The sequence below is a fragment of the Sciurus vulgaris genome (assembly GCF_902686455.1).
Source record: "Sciurus vulgaris genome assembly, chromosome: 11".
Classification (NCBI taxonomy): domain Eukaryota; kingdom Metazoa; phylum Chordata; class Mammalia; order Rodentia; family Sciuridae; genus Sciurus; species Sciurus vulgaris.
In genome coordinates, this window is record NC_136472.1 from 75,413,589 (window position 1) to 75,426,783 (window position 13,195).

The 13,195-nt window shown below is 36.0% G+C and overlaps 1 protein-coding gene and 2 pseudogenes across 7 annotated transcripts in view; 1 reads left to right on the forward strand and 2 right to left on the reverse strand.

Moving 5' to 3' along the window:
* LOC306640671 (coiled-coil domain-containing protein 43-like) overlaps positions 1-13,195 on the forward strand; it is a 436,234-nt pseudogene that overhangs the window by 182,085 nt on the left and 240,954 nt on the right. The window lies entirely within an intron of this gene.
* The window catches only part of LOC306638567 (actin-related protein 3B-like), a 317,597-nt pseudogene that overhangs the window by 30,936 nt on the left and 273,466 nt on the right, over positions 1-13,195 (reverse strand). The gene's annotated exons all lie outside the window — the stretch shown is intronic.
* ALG8 (ALG8 alpha-1,3-glucosyltransferase) overlaps positions 1-13,195 on the reverse strand; it is a 28,133-nt gene that overhangs the window by 13,062 nt on the left and 1,876 nt on the right. For 4 of the 5 annotated variants that reach the window (XM_079105109.1, XM_079105111.1, XM_079105110.1 and 1 more), the window contains exons 2-5: positions 9,065-9,143; positions 5,070-5,263; positions 2,514-2,623; positions 213-280 (exon numbers count right to left, since the gene is read on the reverse strand). In XM_079105109.1, the coding sequence (XP_078961235.1) occupies positions 213-280; positions 2,514-2,623; positions 5,070-5,263; positions 9,065-9,143 (451 nt within the window). The remainder of the gene's footprint in view (positions 1-212; positions 281-2,513; positions 2,624-5,069; positions 5,264-9,064; positions 9,144-13,195) is intronic. The other variant, XM_079105108.1, reaches the window with a different exon arrangement.

Here is a 13,195-nt window from a genome sequence, read left to right on the forward strand (position 1 = left end):
CTCCCTAAAATCAGGCCTCACTCACTCTAAAAAGTTCTTAGAGTACAACTTTCTCATCTGTCAAAAGAGAACATGGAATTCGTGAGAATACCCAATAAAAATGTCTATAGCACTTGGTAACTCTAAACAGGGCATCAAATAATCTAACCCACTATGATGTCTTAAGCTATAAATTAAAGGGGGAAAAATCTAATTAAGCACTTGGTGTTTACCTGAAATAACCGTGCAACAGAGAGCAGCATTAATCCAAACAGAAATCCATTGTACTGGAAATGAATATCTGGACATATGTCAAGGAAACACAACAGAAGATAGCAAATTCATAATGAACAGTGACAGACAAATGAATACAGAAATTGCAAGTGCTTCCTTAAAGGTAAATTAAAGACAAACGTACTACTGTTAGACTTCTCATAAATGTTTTCTATAAAGAGTTAATTCCTGAAAAAAAAATCTAAAATTAATGTTTAAGAAAAACAGAATCTTTCCCATGTTTTTTCCTACCTTAAAGGCTCAGCAGCTAAGGTACAAGAAGTTTCTATTTTGTCTTGATTTTTGTGGTACTGGGGATTGAACCCAGAGGCAAGAAGTCTACCACTGAATTATTCCCCCAAACCTTTTTATTTTTAAATTTTGAGACAAGGCCTGGATAAATTGCTGAGGCTGGCCTCAAACTTGTGATCCTGCTGTCATAGTGATCTGAGTTGCTGGAATTACAGGTGTGCATCCACTGGTTTACATTTTGTTTTGTTTTTCAGAGTCAGGGATGAGACATGGAGGGACCTAATAGCCATTTAAGACTGCTAGCATGCAGCATTAAATTGTTAGAAGTACATACAAAATCTTTAAAAATTTTGTTTTAATTTGTCGTTTTTAGTTATACATGATAGTAGAATGTATTCAGACTTATCATACCTACATGGAGTATAACCTCCCATTTTTGTGGTTGTACATAATGTGGAGTTACACTGGTAACATAGGAAAGTTATGTTCAATTCATTCTACTGTCTTTCCCATTTCCATTCCCCCACTTCCCTTCATTCCCTTTGTTTAATCCAGTTAACTTCTATTCTTTCCTTCTCCCTGCCTATTTTGTGTTAGCATCCACATATCTGAGAGAACATTTGGCCTTTGGTTTTTTAGGATTGGTTTATTTCACTTTGCATGATAGTCTCTAATTCCATCCATTTACTAGCAAATGCCGTAATTTCATTCTTCTTTATGGCCAAGTAATATTCCATCGACATACATGATCTTATTTATTAAACTTCATAATGAATCTGTGAGGCATTTAAGATGATCATTTATTGACTGATTCCAGTACTAGGGATTGAACCCAGGGGCACTCTACCACTGAGCTACATTTCTAACCCTTTTTAAAATTATGAGACAGCATCTCACTAAATTGCTAAAGCTGGTCTTGAATTTGTGATTCTCCTGCTTCAGTCTCCCAAACTGCTGGGAATATAGGCATGCACTAAAGCTCCTGGCAGAATTACCTCTTTAGAGATAAGGAAATAAATCTATTTATGGTCCTAAAGTTATAGTGACAACGTAATAATGATTTAAGTCTAGATCAGACTAAAACCAAAGTCTGGGTGTTCTCTACACCAGACTACCTTCATGAAAATTGCAAAATATTAGATTTCTATCATAAGGATTTTAATTACATAAAGATCCTCTGAATTTAAGAATTTTGCCTATTAATAGGTAGTAAGCCAAGAAAGTAGAAATGTATGAAAGTCTGGCTGCTCCCACATGTAATACTGTGATATCCTTTCCTATAAGAGGTATTTAGTATAATGTGTTATGAACTATTTAATATATATTAGGTTAATCTAAAGACAGTTAAGAGCTGGACATTGTGATGCATGCCTGTAATACCAGTGGCTGAGGCAGGAGAACTTAAGGTTAGCCTGAGCAATTTAGTGAGACCCTACCTAAAATAAATAAATAAATAAAAAGGGCTTGGGATATAGCTCAGTGGTAAAGCACCTGGGGTTCAATTCTCAGTACCACTTAAGCAATCAATCAAGACATCAAGACAGCTGAATGTGATGGTACAATTCAAGTCTCAGTACCAAATTTAAAAAAAGAACAGAAAAGAAAAAAGCTGGCAAATTTGAGCATACACATATATGTGGGTATGTATATGTATGTACACTCATGTATATATCAGCATATTGTTTTACTGATTTAATTTTCTTGTGGTACTGGGGATTGAACCCTGGACTATGTGCATGCTGGGCAAGTACTCTACCACTGAGCTATATCCCCAGCCCTTTAAGAATAGTTCAAGAGATTTTCACATATTACCACTAACTTCTCAGGGACAAAGTGTTCCAACAACCAGACTCCACGGACAGAAAGCATAGTTTTAGGAGCCCATTAATCCAACTCATGCCAATTTTCAAAAGAAGTTCACATTTAGAAATCATGATTATTAAAAGATTTAATCTTATAAGTACACATCAGAAGACATAAGGAAATAGTACACAGAGTGTCAAGGATACGGTCCACAATTAACAATCCGAAATTCCACAATAGTAATACTGAAAGAATAAACTTTGGTTTCTCTGTAAGTTCTTTACCCGCCTTTTTTCCATCAATGCATTTACAGCACCTATTGATTGATCAGGAATGAAATGAAAAATTTGATTTTTCACTAGAACATCACAATACTTCTGCAGAGTATACTCTGGTAAATTTTATAAGCCATTACTGACAAAATGTCCTGCTATTCTTGGTTGCTCATAAAGGTGGCGGCAGAGACAAAGAACTCAGGGCTGGTTCCATGTCTTTCTCAGCTATGCTGTTCTGAATCTAAGTCTTCATTTAATAAAAAATAAAAAGTCACCTAAAACCCCAAGGTAAGGATTTTGAAAATTGAGAATGCACACATTATTTTAGTCCTTTAGAATAAAATAAAAAAATGCAGGGGCTTGGGATGTAGCTCAGTGGTAGAGCAGTGCAAGGCCCTAGGCTCAAACACACACCCCAATGAAGTTACAAACTTCACTGAAACTTTTTTAAAAAATATTTTTAGTTGTTGATGGACACAATACTTTTATTTTATTTATTTACATGTGGTGCTGAGGATTGAACTCAGTGCCTCACTCATACTAGGCAAGCACTCTGCTACTGAGCTACAACTCTAGCCCTGCAAACTTTAAAACTCTTGATTGTCCAAATAATAATTTTAAAAAAGTCTTACATAAAAATGTATACCATTTAAATGCTGTGATATATTAAGTGACAATAAAGGCAATAAAACAATATAATCCCATTTTTATTTTGTAAAAATTATATTAAGACACCAAAGAGACCAAAGTAATATACATCAAAATGTTAATAGTGATAATTAAGGAAGAGAGAAAAAAGGTCATTACTTTGTGTTTGTGTGAATGCTTTTCCAAAATCTGACAATGAAGATGTATTATTTTAGATATGTTTAAAAATGTGTTACATTTGAATATTGGCTAATTAAAAAAATTCTTTTTTGGTGTTGAGAAACCTTTATTTTATTCATTTATTTATACATAGCACTGAGACTCAAACCCAGTGCCTCACACATGCTAGGCAAGTGCTCTACCACTGAGCCACAACCCCAGTCCCTTGGCTAATTTTAAAAACAATAAAAAACAAATAATAAAGGGCCCAGTGTGGTGGCACTTGACTGTAATCCCAGCAGCATGGGAGGCTGAGGCAGAAGGATCACAAATTCAAAGTCAGCCTCAGCAACTTAGCAAGACCTTATCTCAAAATAAAAAACAAAAAGGGCTGGGGATATGACTTAGTGGCTAAATGACCAGGGTTCAATTCCTAGTACCAAAGCAAACAAACAAATAAACAAATAATAGACACAGTTAAAGAGGACACTGTTTTTCCTTCATGAAGACTGTTTCCTCATGAGCAGTGATAGTAATTACAGAATAATTGAGAAAATTAAATTAATAATCTACCCACAGTGCCTGGTTCTGGGGATGGGCACATAGATTTTGAAGACTTTTTTTTTAAACTTTTTTTTCAAATGTTGATAGACCTTTATTTTGTTTGTTTGTTTATATGTAGTGCTGAGAATCAAACCCAGTACTTCACATATGCTAGCCAAGTGCTCTACCACTGAGCCACAACCCCAGCCCCAATTTTGAAGATTTATTTAACTGCTTCCCCTTCTTTGCTGGAGAAATAAATTTTGCTCCTTCTCCCTTTCTGCTTGGAGAGAGCTTGAATTAAAATATTTTGAGTTAAAAGAAGTATACTACAAATCATCTTCCTTTCAACTCTTGCCAGGTCATAAAGAGTGAAAGAAAGGGGTCAAACAGGAGTTACTCAATGAGAAAAACAGAGGTTAAAACATTCCCAAGGGACTCGTCCTGACTGGGACAAAGGTTCAGTCTAGAGGGTCTCCCCAAAAGAAAGAATCTATTTATACCAAGGGTCACTGAATGGACATAGTTACTGCTCGGTCACACTCATATTGGCAGGTTCAAGTTTTATGACAGGATGAAAGCTAATATTAAATGAAACTTACATATTTGGAAGTTACTGTGCAAGATATACTACATATGTGTATCTATTTAAAATTAAGTTATAAAGAATCCAGAAGTAACAGTTAAAAGTACTAAGAGTTCTTGAGTTTAGAGGACTGTAAACTTCTAAGAACAGACTTTGGTGATTAGAACAATGGATTACGTGTGCATAGCATACATGCACTGTGCACTTATGTGTATCCCAAAGAACAAGACAGTCACAAAAGCCTCTGGGGGTCTGCTGCAAGGAAGGAAAGAAAAGCATGTGGAGATATTCTGGCAAGGAGAAATGGTCTTAGAACTCTACTTGGTCTACTTTTTTCCCCTACAACATTTATAATTTCTTTTTCTACCTCTGCCTTGTCACTCCACCTCACCCCAATTTCTTCTGTAAGATTACACTAGACTAATCATGATACTTACTCATAGTTTTCTGTTATATGAGCTTTGTTTCCTCTAAATCAGGAACAAGTTAATCTATTTAATACTATAATATTTCAATACCCTCCACACAGAATGACATTTCCCTGGACTTACTCATGGACAGCATACACGAAGAGTGCATCTGTAACGATGACAGAAAATCTCTGGAAAAATAAGGTCCTTGAGCTGAAGTAGTTCAGATTATGAACATTAAGCATCTCTTGATCAAAATATTTGGCAACATGTGACAGGACATACTCAAACCATGCAAAAAAAGGGGGATAATCCAAGGTCCACTCTGAAGTTGCCTGCAATAAAAATTGAAGATAAAACATATTTTAAGTAACCAAATAAACAAAGAAGATATAAACACTTCAACATTTTTTTACTCTTTGGCCTTTTAATGAATGAATGAAATGAACTGCATTTAAAATAATACCCTAAACATGTACAGCAATTCCTACGTAAAAATGAGCACAACACTACAACTTATCTTCCAGTTTGTTTCATATGGTCTTCAATTTCCTTGTATAAAATCAACTATACTTCAAGGGAAACTAATCTGAAACCTCAATATGATAAACTTGGTTATGAAATGATTCTACCCATCTAAGTAGAGCTGCAGCATAACAAATGATTCTCTAGCTTGGGTTTAAGTTCTTTCCAAGGGACTCAATTCCCCAACTTCTAACATGAGATATTGTGAAGATTAAATGAGGTAAGCCAGGCAGGTGGTACACGCCTATAATCCCAGCTGCTGGGAAGGATTGAGAGTTCAAAGTCAGCCTCAGCAAAAGTGGGGTGCTAAGCAACTCAGTGAGATTCTGTCTCTAAATAAAATGCAAACAAGGGCTAGGGTGTAGCTTAAGGGTTAAGTACCTCTGGGTTCAATCCTTGGTATTCAAAAAAAAAAAAAAAAGTTGCTGGGGCTGGCCTCAAATTTATAATCCTCCTACATCAGCCTCCTAAATCACTGGGATTATGGGCATAAGCCACCATGCCTACCTTACTCTTTTTTTTTTTTTTTTTTTCTTTTTTTCTTTTGGTATTGGGGATTGAACCCAAGACCTCATGCATGCTAGGCAAGAGCTCTACCACTAAGCTATGTCCCTAGTCCTTCAATTGACTCTTAAAGAATCATTTATTTTATTGGAAGTAAAAGTATTTCCAGTTTTATTTTACTGACATAGTTATATATCTTAAAACTGGAAAATGGAAACATTAAAAGAATTGGGGCTGAGCACCATGGCATATAATCCCAGTACCCGGGAAGGCTGAGGCAGAAGCACTGCAAATTTCCTAAGTTCAACCCTAGCCTGAGAACTTAGCCAGACCCTGTTTCAAAATTAAAAAGGGCTGGTGATGTAGTTTAGTGGCAAAGTTCCCTTGGGTTTAATCTTCAGTACAAAAAAAAAAAAAAAAAAAATCAAGTTACTGTACTGCCTGAGCAATGGTCATTTTTTCAAAGTAAGTATCCTTAGGGCTGGGGATATGGCTCAGCTGGTAGAGTGCTTGCCTTGCATGCACAAGGCCCTGGGTTCAATCCCCAGCACCACACGTACCAAAAAAAAAAAAAAAAAAAAAAAAAAAAAAAAAAAAAAGAATCCTATACCTTCTTTGCTCCTCTAATCATCTCATACTCAGGGACCCTCTGTTCACACCCGTTATCCCCACAAAGACTTCCTAAAGTAGGTCCAAAAGTCTTCTTAAGGCCATCTTCTTATCGAACAGTTTCTGGGAAGCCAGTGCAGCTATTAGCTAGTATTTTCTCCTGGTTACTTAACTAAGAGGTGCTGGAGAGCAAACTCAAATCAAACTTAAATCTGGGTTTTCTGATTCCAAATCCATTAGCTCAAGAAGCTACCACAAAAAGATTTCTTCAAATATTGAAATATGCAACTTGTACGTATGAAGATTCAAAGCAAACGTGTTCATTCAATAATTATTTATTAAGGGTATTTCTGATGTCTCTTGCAATCAACTGACCAATTTAATTTGAGGCCAGCTAAGAAGAGCTCCATAAAGCAATCCACTCTTCACACATTCACTCTCCTGGGATGCATGAAGACCCCAACTGATCCAGTGCACATACCTCTTTAGCTTCATCTCCCCATAAGCCTCTGCTAAACCACTGAGTTTTATTTCTTGCTGGTTTTTGTTCCTGGTTGCCAAGAACAAGAGGGGGTTATATAAACCTCTTCTATATAAAATAAACAGACTTAGGAGATACCTTTGGCACAAATACAGTTTTATGAGTCCTAAGATAATAGGAAGTGGTGAAAGTTATAGGAGTAAATGAGAGGACACCAGAAAGAATTACAGCATTAAAGGAGAGAAGGACTACAAGTAGAATCCCAGGGAGTACTAGCTTTTTAAGGGGTATACAGATGAAGAAGAATTAGCAAAGGAGACTGAGAAGGAACAATCAGAATGGGGGAAATGGCAAGACAGGGACTGTCTTTTCATTTACAGGCTGACAGTCATTACATTAATGATGTTAATTAATAATTGATTAAAAATGTTGGCTGAGTATTTTGTTCCAAGCACTGAGTTAAGTGCTTCAGTTACATTCACTTCATCTTAACAATTATTTATTATTATTTCAAAATTGGGAACACTGAGGCTTTAAGATGTCAAACATCTTCCCCATCACACCCAGCACTGTCATTAAGTAGCAGAGCTGAAAGTCAAATCCAGGCAAACTGAAGCTACCACCCAAGTTCTAGACCGCTAGGCCACTAACTACTTTTAGTTGGTATCTGTACATGCGGACTGAAATACCTCATGCTAATGCAATCATCCCTTAAAGTTCCTCAGCATTCCTATGAAATATGTAAAGTATTATTATGTGAGAATAAAGTTAGTCACCTAGGACAATTGTTCTTAGGCTTTCCTCAGTACAAAGGACTTCTGATTTAGCTAAAAAACAAAACAAAACAACCCAAAAGACTCTTTCAAAAAACTCAACTTAAAAAATATCTATGGGCTAGAGATGTGGCTCAGTGGTAGAACACTTGCCCAGCAGTGTGAGGTCCTGGGTTTGATCCCCAGTACTGTCAAAAATGGGGGCAAAATATCTTCCTGATAGCAAACTGCAGCTTTTGATTAGGATATTTCTGAAATGATGTCTGTTTTTCATGAAGTATCACATGCAATTTAGTTATTCACACCAGAAATGAAAACACAGACTTGGTTTCTAGAAGTTTTAGGAGAGAATGGTTTGTGTATTACATGATACCTACATATTACCTTTAATTATTCTTTTCCATATAAAATCACAAAATACTAGGGATAGACAGAATCTTAGAAATGATTCATTCTAAATCCCTATGTACCAGGTGAGAGTGAGGTCCAAGAGATGAAATATTTTGTCTCTGACTATATAAACAGAGTCAGGCCTAGAATCCAATTTTTCTTCTTTCCCACTCCAATGTTCCTTTGAAAAGAGAGGAGTAGATAATATAATTCACAATTTATAGATTGGGAATCTCATTTTGAAGTAAGGGGATTCTAATGGTTCCAGAGGACAGAATTGAGGGGGGAAACACACACACACACACACACACACACACACACACACGTGCGCACGTGTGCTTTTGGCACTAGGAATTTAAACCAAGAGTGCTTTACCACTGAGCCACATCCTTGGCCGTTTTTTATCTTTTATTTTGGTACAGGGTCTCACTAAGTTGCTTAGGGCCTCACTAAGTTGCTAAGGTTAGCCTTGAACCTGAAATCCTACTTCAGCCCCCCAGTTACTGGGATTACAGGCATGTGCAACTATGCCTGGCTCTTTTTATTTTTTATTTTGAGACTGGTCTATTTTTTATTTTGAGCTGGCGTTGAATTTGTGACCTCCTGCCTCATCCTGCTGAGTTGGTTGTGATTATATAGACCACCACACAATTAATTTTTATAAAGATTAATTAGATCTATGTTATATGAAACTATTTTAAAAATATTTTTTCTTTTCTTTTTGTGGTACTAGACAAGGCAAGCTTTCACTGAGCTATACTCCCAGCTCCAGAAACCTGTTTTAATATGAATAATATTTATATGACTTTACATATCATCTTAAGGAAATAAAAGACATAAAAATTAAAACTTACCTCATAATACCACTGTGATATTGGCAAACTGTGAGTGATAGCAAGCCAGTTGCGGTGTACTTCAAAATCTGTGGAATGGCTACTCAAAGCAATCAGATGAATAAAATGAGATTTTGAAATGATTAATAATTTCTAATTTTCTTAATTATGTTTTTAAAAGGATCAACAGCCCCAACCAGTCACTGCTCACTATCCTATAAAGACACAAACAGGCATTACATAATCCTGAAAAACTTCACCCGGAAGTCACAAAGTCAGACCTTCTGAAAAGTTGTTGGGGAATCTAGAAGTCAGTGAAAGGGGTCTCAGAGGTATCTAAAGGCCAAGAAAAAACTTACAGGAGGCTCTCAGGTCATTTCTCAGAAATGGCTTTCTATTGTTCACAAACAATTCTAACAAAATTAATTTTCTGGAAAAAGTCTCACATACAGCCTAGACCTTTAAGGATGAGTAGGTGCTCATCAGCCCGAGGAAGTGGAAAAAGACCCTTGCCCTACCTTTTCGCTGCATCTACACGTCCCTCCTGACACTACAAATTATTCAAATAGCTCCAGATTATTTTTGTCTACACTGTACTGCCCCTCTATGTCTCGAACAGTACCTTACACATGGATGGGATCAATACATTCTTGTTGAATAACCACTCACCAAAGTCAACAGATTACTCCAACAAAGACCAGTTTACACTTTCCAATGTTTTACATAACCTTTCCACAGTGATAACTGTCTTAAGTATCCTAAGCACTCCTTTCTCAGTATCAATTAAGGCTTTTCTTTTCTATATTCATCAGGTAAATATTGATGTGTCCTTAGGTTTAGTTCTCAGTCTTCTTCTGAAGCAACTTACTCTGCTCTAGACAATCTTATTCACAATCTTGTTCACATGATAGTAGATCGGTTTCACCATCATGTAAGAATTTGCAAATTGCAATATATAATCTTGATCTTTTTCCTGGTTTACAGAGAAAGACACCCCCAAATTCCTGAGATAATCTCACCTAAATTTCATAGTGATTTCTTAAACTCACCCCTGAACCAATAAACTAGCAATTTCATTTCTAGGAATATACTCAACAGAAAGTTATACATGTTCTTACTAAACTTATGTTATTGTTATATGACATAACAATGTTTCAAAGCAGTACTATTTGCTAAAGGCAAAAGTGGAGACAATACAAATGTCCATGAACAGAAGAAAGGTTAAACTGTGATATATTCATGTAATAGAATACTACAGGGCACCAGTTCCTGAAGTGTGATTCAGGGACTCCCAAGAAGACCCTTTCATATGAGTTGATAGGACAAAACTTACTTTCATAATGTTCAGATATCATCTGTCCTTTTTTTCACTCTCCTTCTCTCACAAATATACAGTGGTATTCCAGAGGCTACATAATGTGATGTCATTACTCTGATAGTTATTGGAACTGGTACTTGCATCTTGTTCTTTAATGATCCCTCAGTTCCAATTTCTAAAATGGTAAATATAAGCCAGACATGATGTTATCCTCCTGTAATCCCAGTGATTTGGGAGGCTAAGGCAGGAGGTTCTCAAATTCAAGGTCAACCTGGGCAACTTAGCAAGACCCTATCTCAGAATAAAAAATAAAAAGGGTTGGGAGTATAGTTCAAAATAAAGTACCCCTGGGCTTGATCCTCAGTACTGGGGTAAGGGATGTGGTGGAGAATGAACAAACTATAAACTCATATGTCGAGTGAAAGGAGCCAGACCGAAGAGAACATTTTTAAGAGTTTCTTTTTGTATAAACCTCAAAAATAGGAAAAAATTAACCTATGGAATTAAGTCAGAAAACCAATATCCTTGATGGGGGTAGAGAAGTGACTGGAAAGGGACTTCTGATCAAATTCTGCTTATTGCCCTAGATGCTCTTTACTGATACATTCACTTTGTAAAATTTATACTTTTATGATTCATACTTCTGATTACTTTATTTAACTGGGTACAGAATTCTAGGTTACTCAGAATTCTAAAAACTTGCTCCATTGGTTTTTGCCGTAAAAAGTTGTTGTTCAGATGTCTCATTTCCCCCCTTTATCTCTGGAGGTCTTTTGTTTCTTCTTATCCTTAGCAATCTAAAATTTCTAGTAATTTATGTTTTGGTGAGGGTCTTTTTTCATTTATTATACTGGGCACTTAAGTGTCCTTCAGCTCTGGGAAATTTTATTATTTATCCCCTCTCCTTTGTTTTCTATTTCTTTTTTTGAAACTTTTATTAGTTGAATGCTAGACATTTTACAATGAACTTCTAATTCTTTTCCCTTGTATTTCTGGAGGGTTTACTCAATTTATCCTTTTTATTTTAATTTTGGCAATTTTATTTTCTTTTCTTTGGTACCAGGAATTGAACCCAGATACCACTGAGCCACATCCCCAGTCCTTTTTATTTTTTGAGAGAGGGTCTTGCTAAGTTGCTTAGGGCCTTGCTAAATTGATGAGGCTGGTCTCAAATTTGTGATCCTCCTGCCCCAGTGGGATACCATGCCTGGCAACTTTTTTTTTTTTTTTTTTTTTAAGTACTCTATTCTCTCATCATCCCTGTTTCATAGTATTCTTTCTTACTTTACCCACATTATCTCTTTTTTTCTTTCTGAAGAGAGCATCTAGAAGATTTGAGGGAGTTTGGGGACTTTTTCTTAGTTGTACTACATCAATTTCCTTTTTTTTCTTTTTGGTTGCTGTTAAAAATAAGTTTCTTCTTGGATACTGTTGGAGGCTTCACTACGTGATAACTAGATATACTGCTAAGTTTTAGTAGCAGATCCCCAAAATGTCTTTTCTCTGGGGTTGTTCAATTTCCCCAGAAAACCAACCTGATTTTCTGCTTCTGCACTTGAGTTGAGGGAAGAAGAGTAGAGTGGAGAATGGGATGAGGGAGATTAACCATTCTATAGACTTCCAGTTAATCTGTATTTTCTTCCCTTTACCTCACTTATGTCTTCCATAGAATCTGGTAACTCAATGAATCCAGACTCCCCTATTTACTTTCCTCAGAGAAATCTCACTTTCAGGGAAATACTGACTAGGCGCCAGTATTATGAGACTGCAGATCTTTTTGTTTAAAAAAAAAAGCATATTGACTGTTGAGCTGGGGATATAACTCAGTGGTAGAGTGCTTGCCCAGCATGTGCAAAGACCTGGTTTGATCCCCTGAACCACAATAAATAAAAAATTTAAAAGTATATTGGCTGTTAGCCAATTTTCTAGTTTTGAGTTCCATATACCCAACCTTTGAAGCCCTCTAGAATTCAAGGTATATAAACTCTTTTCTTGTCTATGCTCTGCAAGCATGCTGGCTGAAGATCCCTGTTGCTAAATCAGTTACCATACCTCTACCTATTTTCAAAGACTGCTGAATGTTCTCATACATTGATATAATTTCTCACTAGGTTTATAATTATTTTGCCATTATTTCAGTCAGACTGTGAGAAGAGATTAGCTTTGGTAACCATAAGTTTTTGACAGAATCTGTCTGTTTCCCCATCTTAACTATGAGCAATTTGAACAAAACACCATCTTTCACTTTGGTGGTGTGTTTACTATAGTGTATGGAATACAATAAGTGCTTAAGAAATGTTTGCTGAACTAATGGATAGATGAGTGAATTAAGGAACATATGAACAGATGATGAACATTATGAACAATATGATAGTACAAAAACCCCAGTACAAAAACTATAAGGTAGTAAGTGGTAAGAGGTATGCAGAAAAGATTTCTGGTTTATAGTGACTGCTGTGGATCTCCAAGAGAAGGTTAAAATTCACTCACTCTACAGTTTAAGGCAGGCAACTAGTAAAATGGCTAAAATCTCTTGTTATGTTACCTGAGATATTCCCTATAGGATAATTCCGCATTCGAGGCTGATTTACAAATAAAATGTTATAAATATTCATAACAGCATTACAAAAATCTAAATCAAAAGGGGAGGATTTTAGCCTCATGGCACCTTTTTTCTGTTTATTGAATAAACTAAGAACAAAAGTAATTTTAACTCACTGAAAAGGTATTTGAAAAAAAAATGCAAAACCAAGACTGGAGACAGAATGCCAAAGAGCAAGCAACTATAGTCATATGCCGCTTAACAATAAGGATGAGAAACACATCCTTTGGCA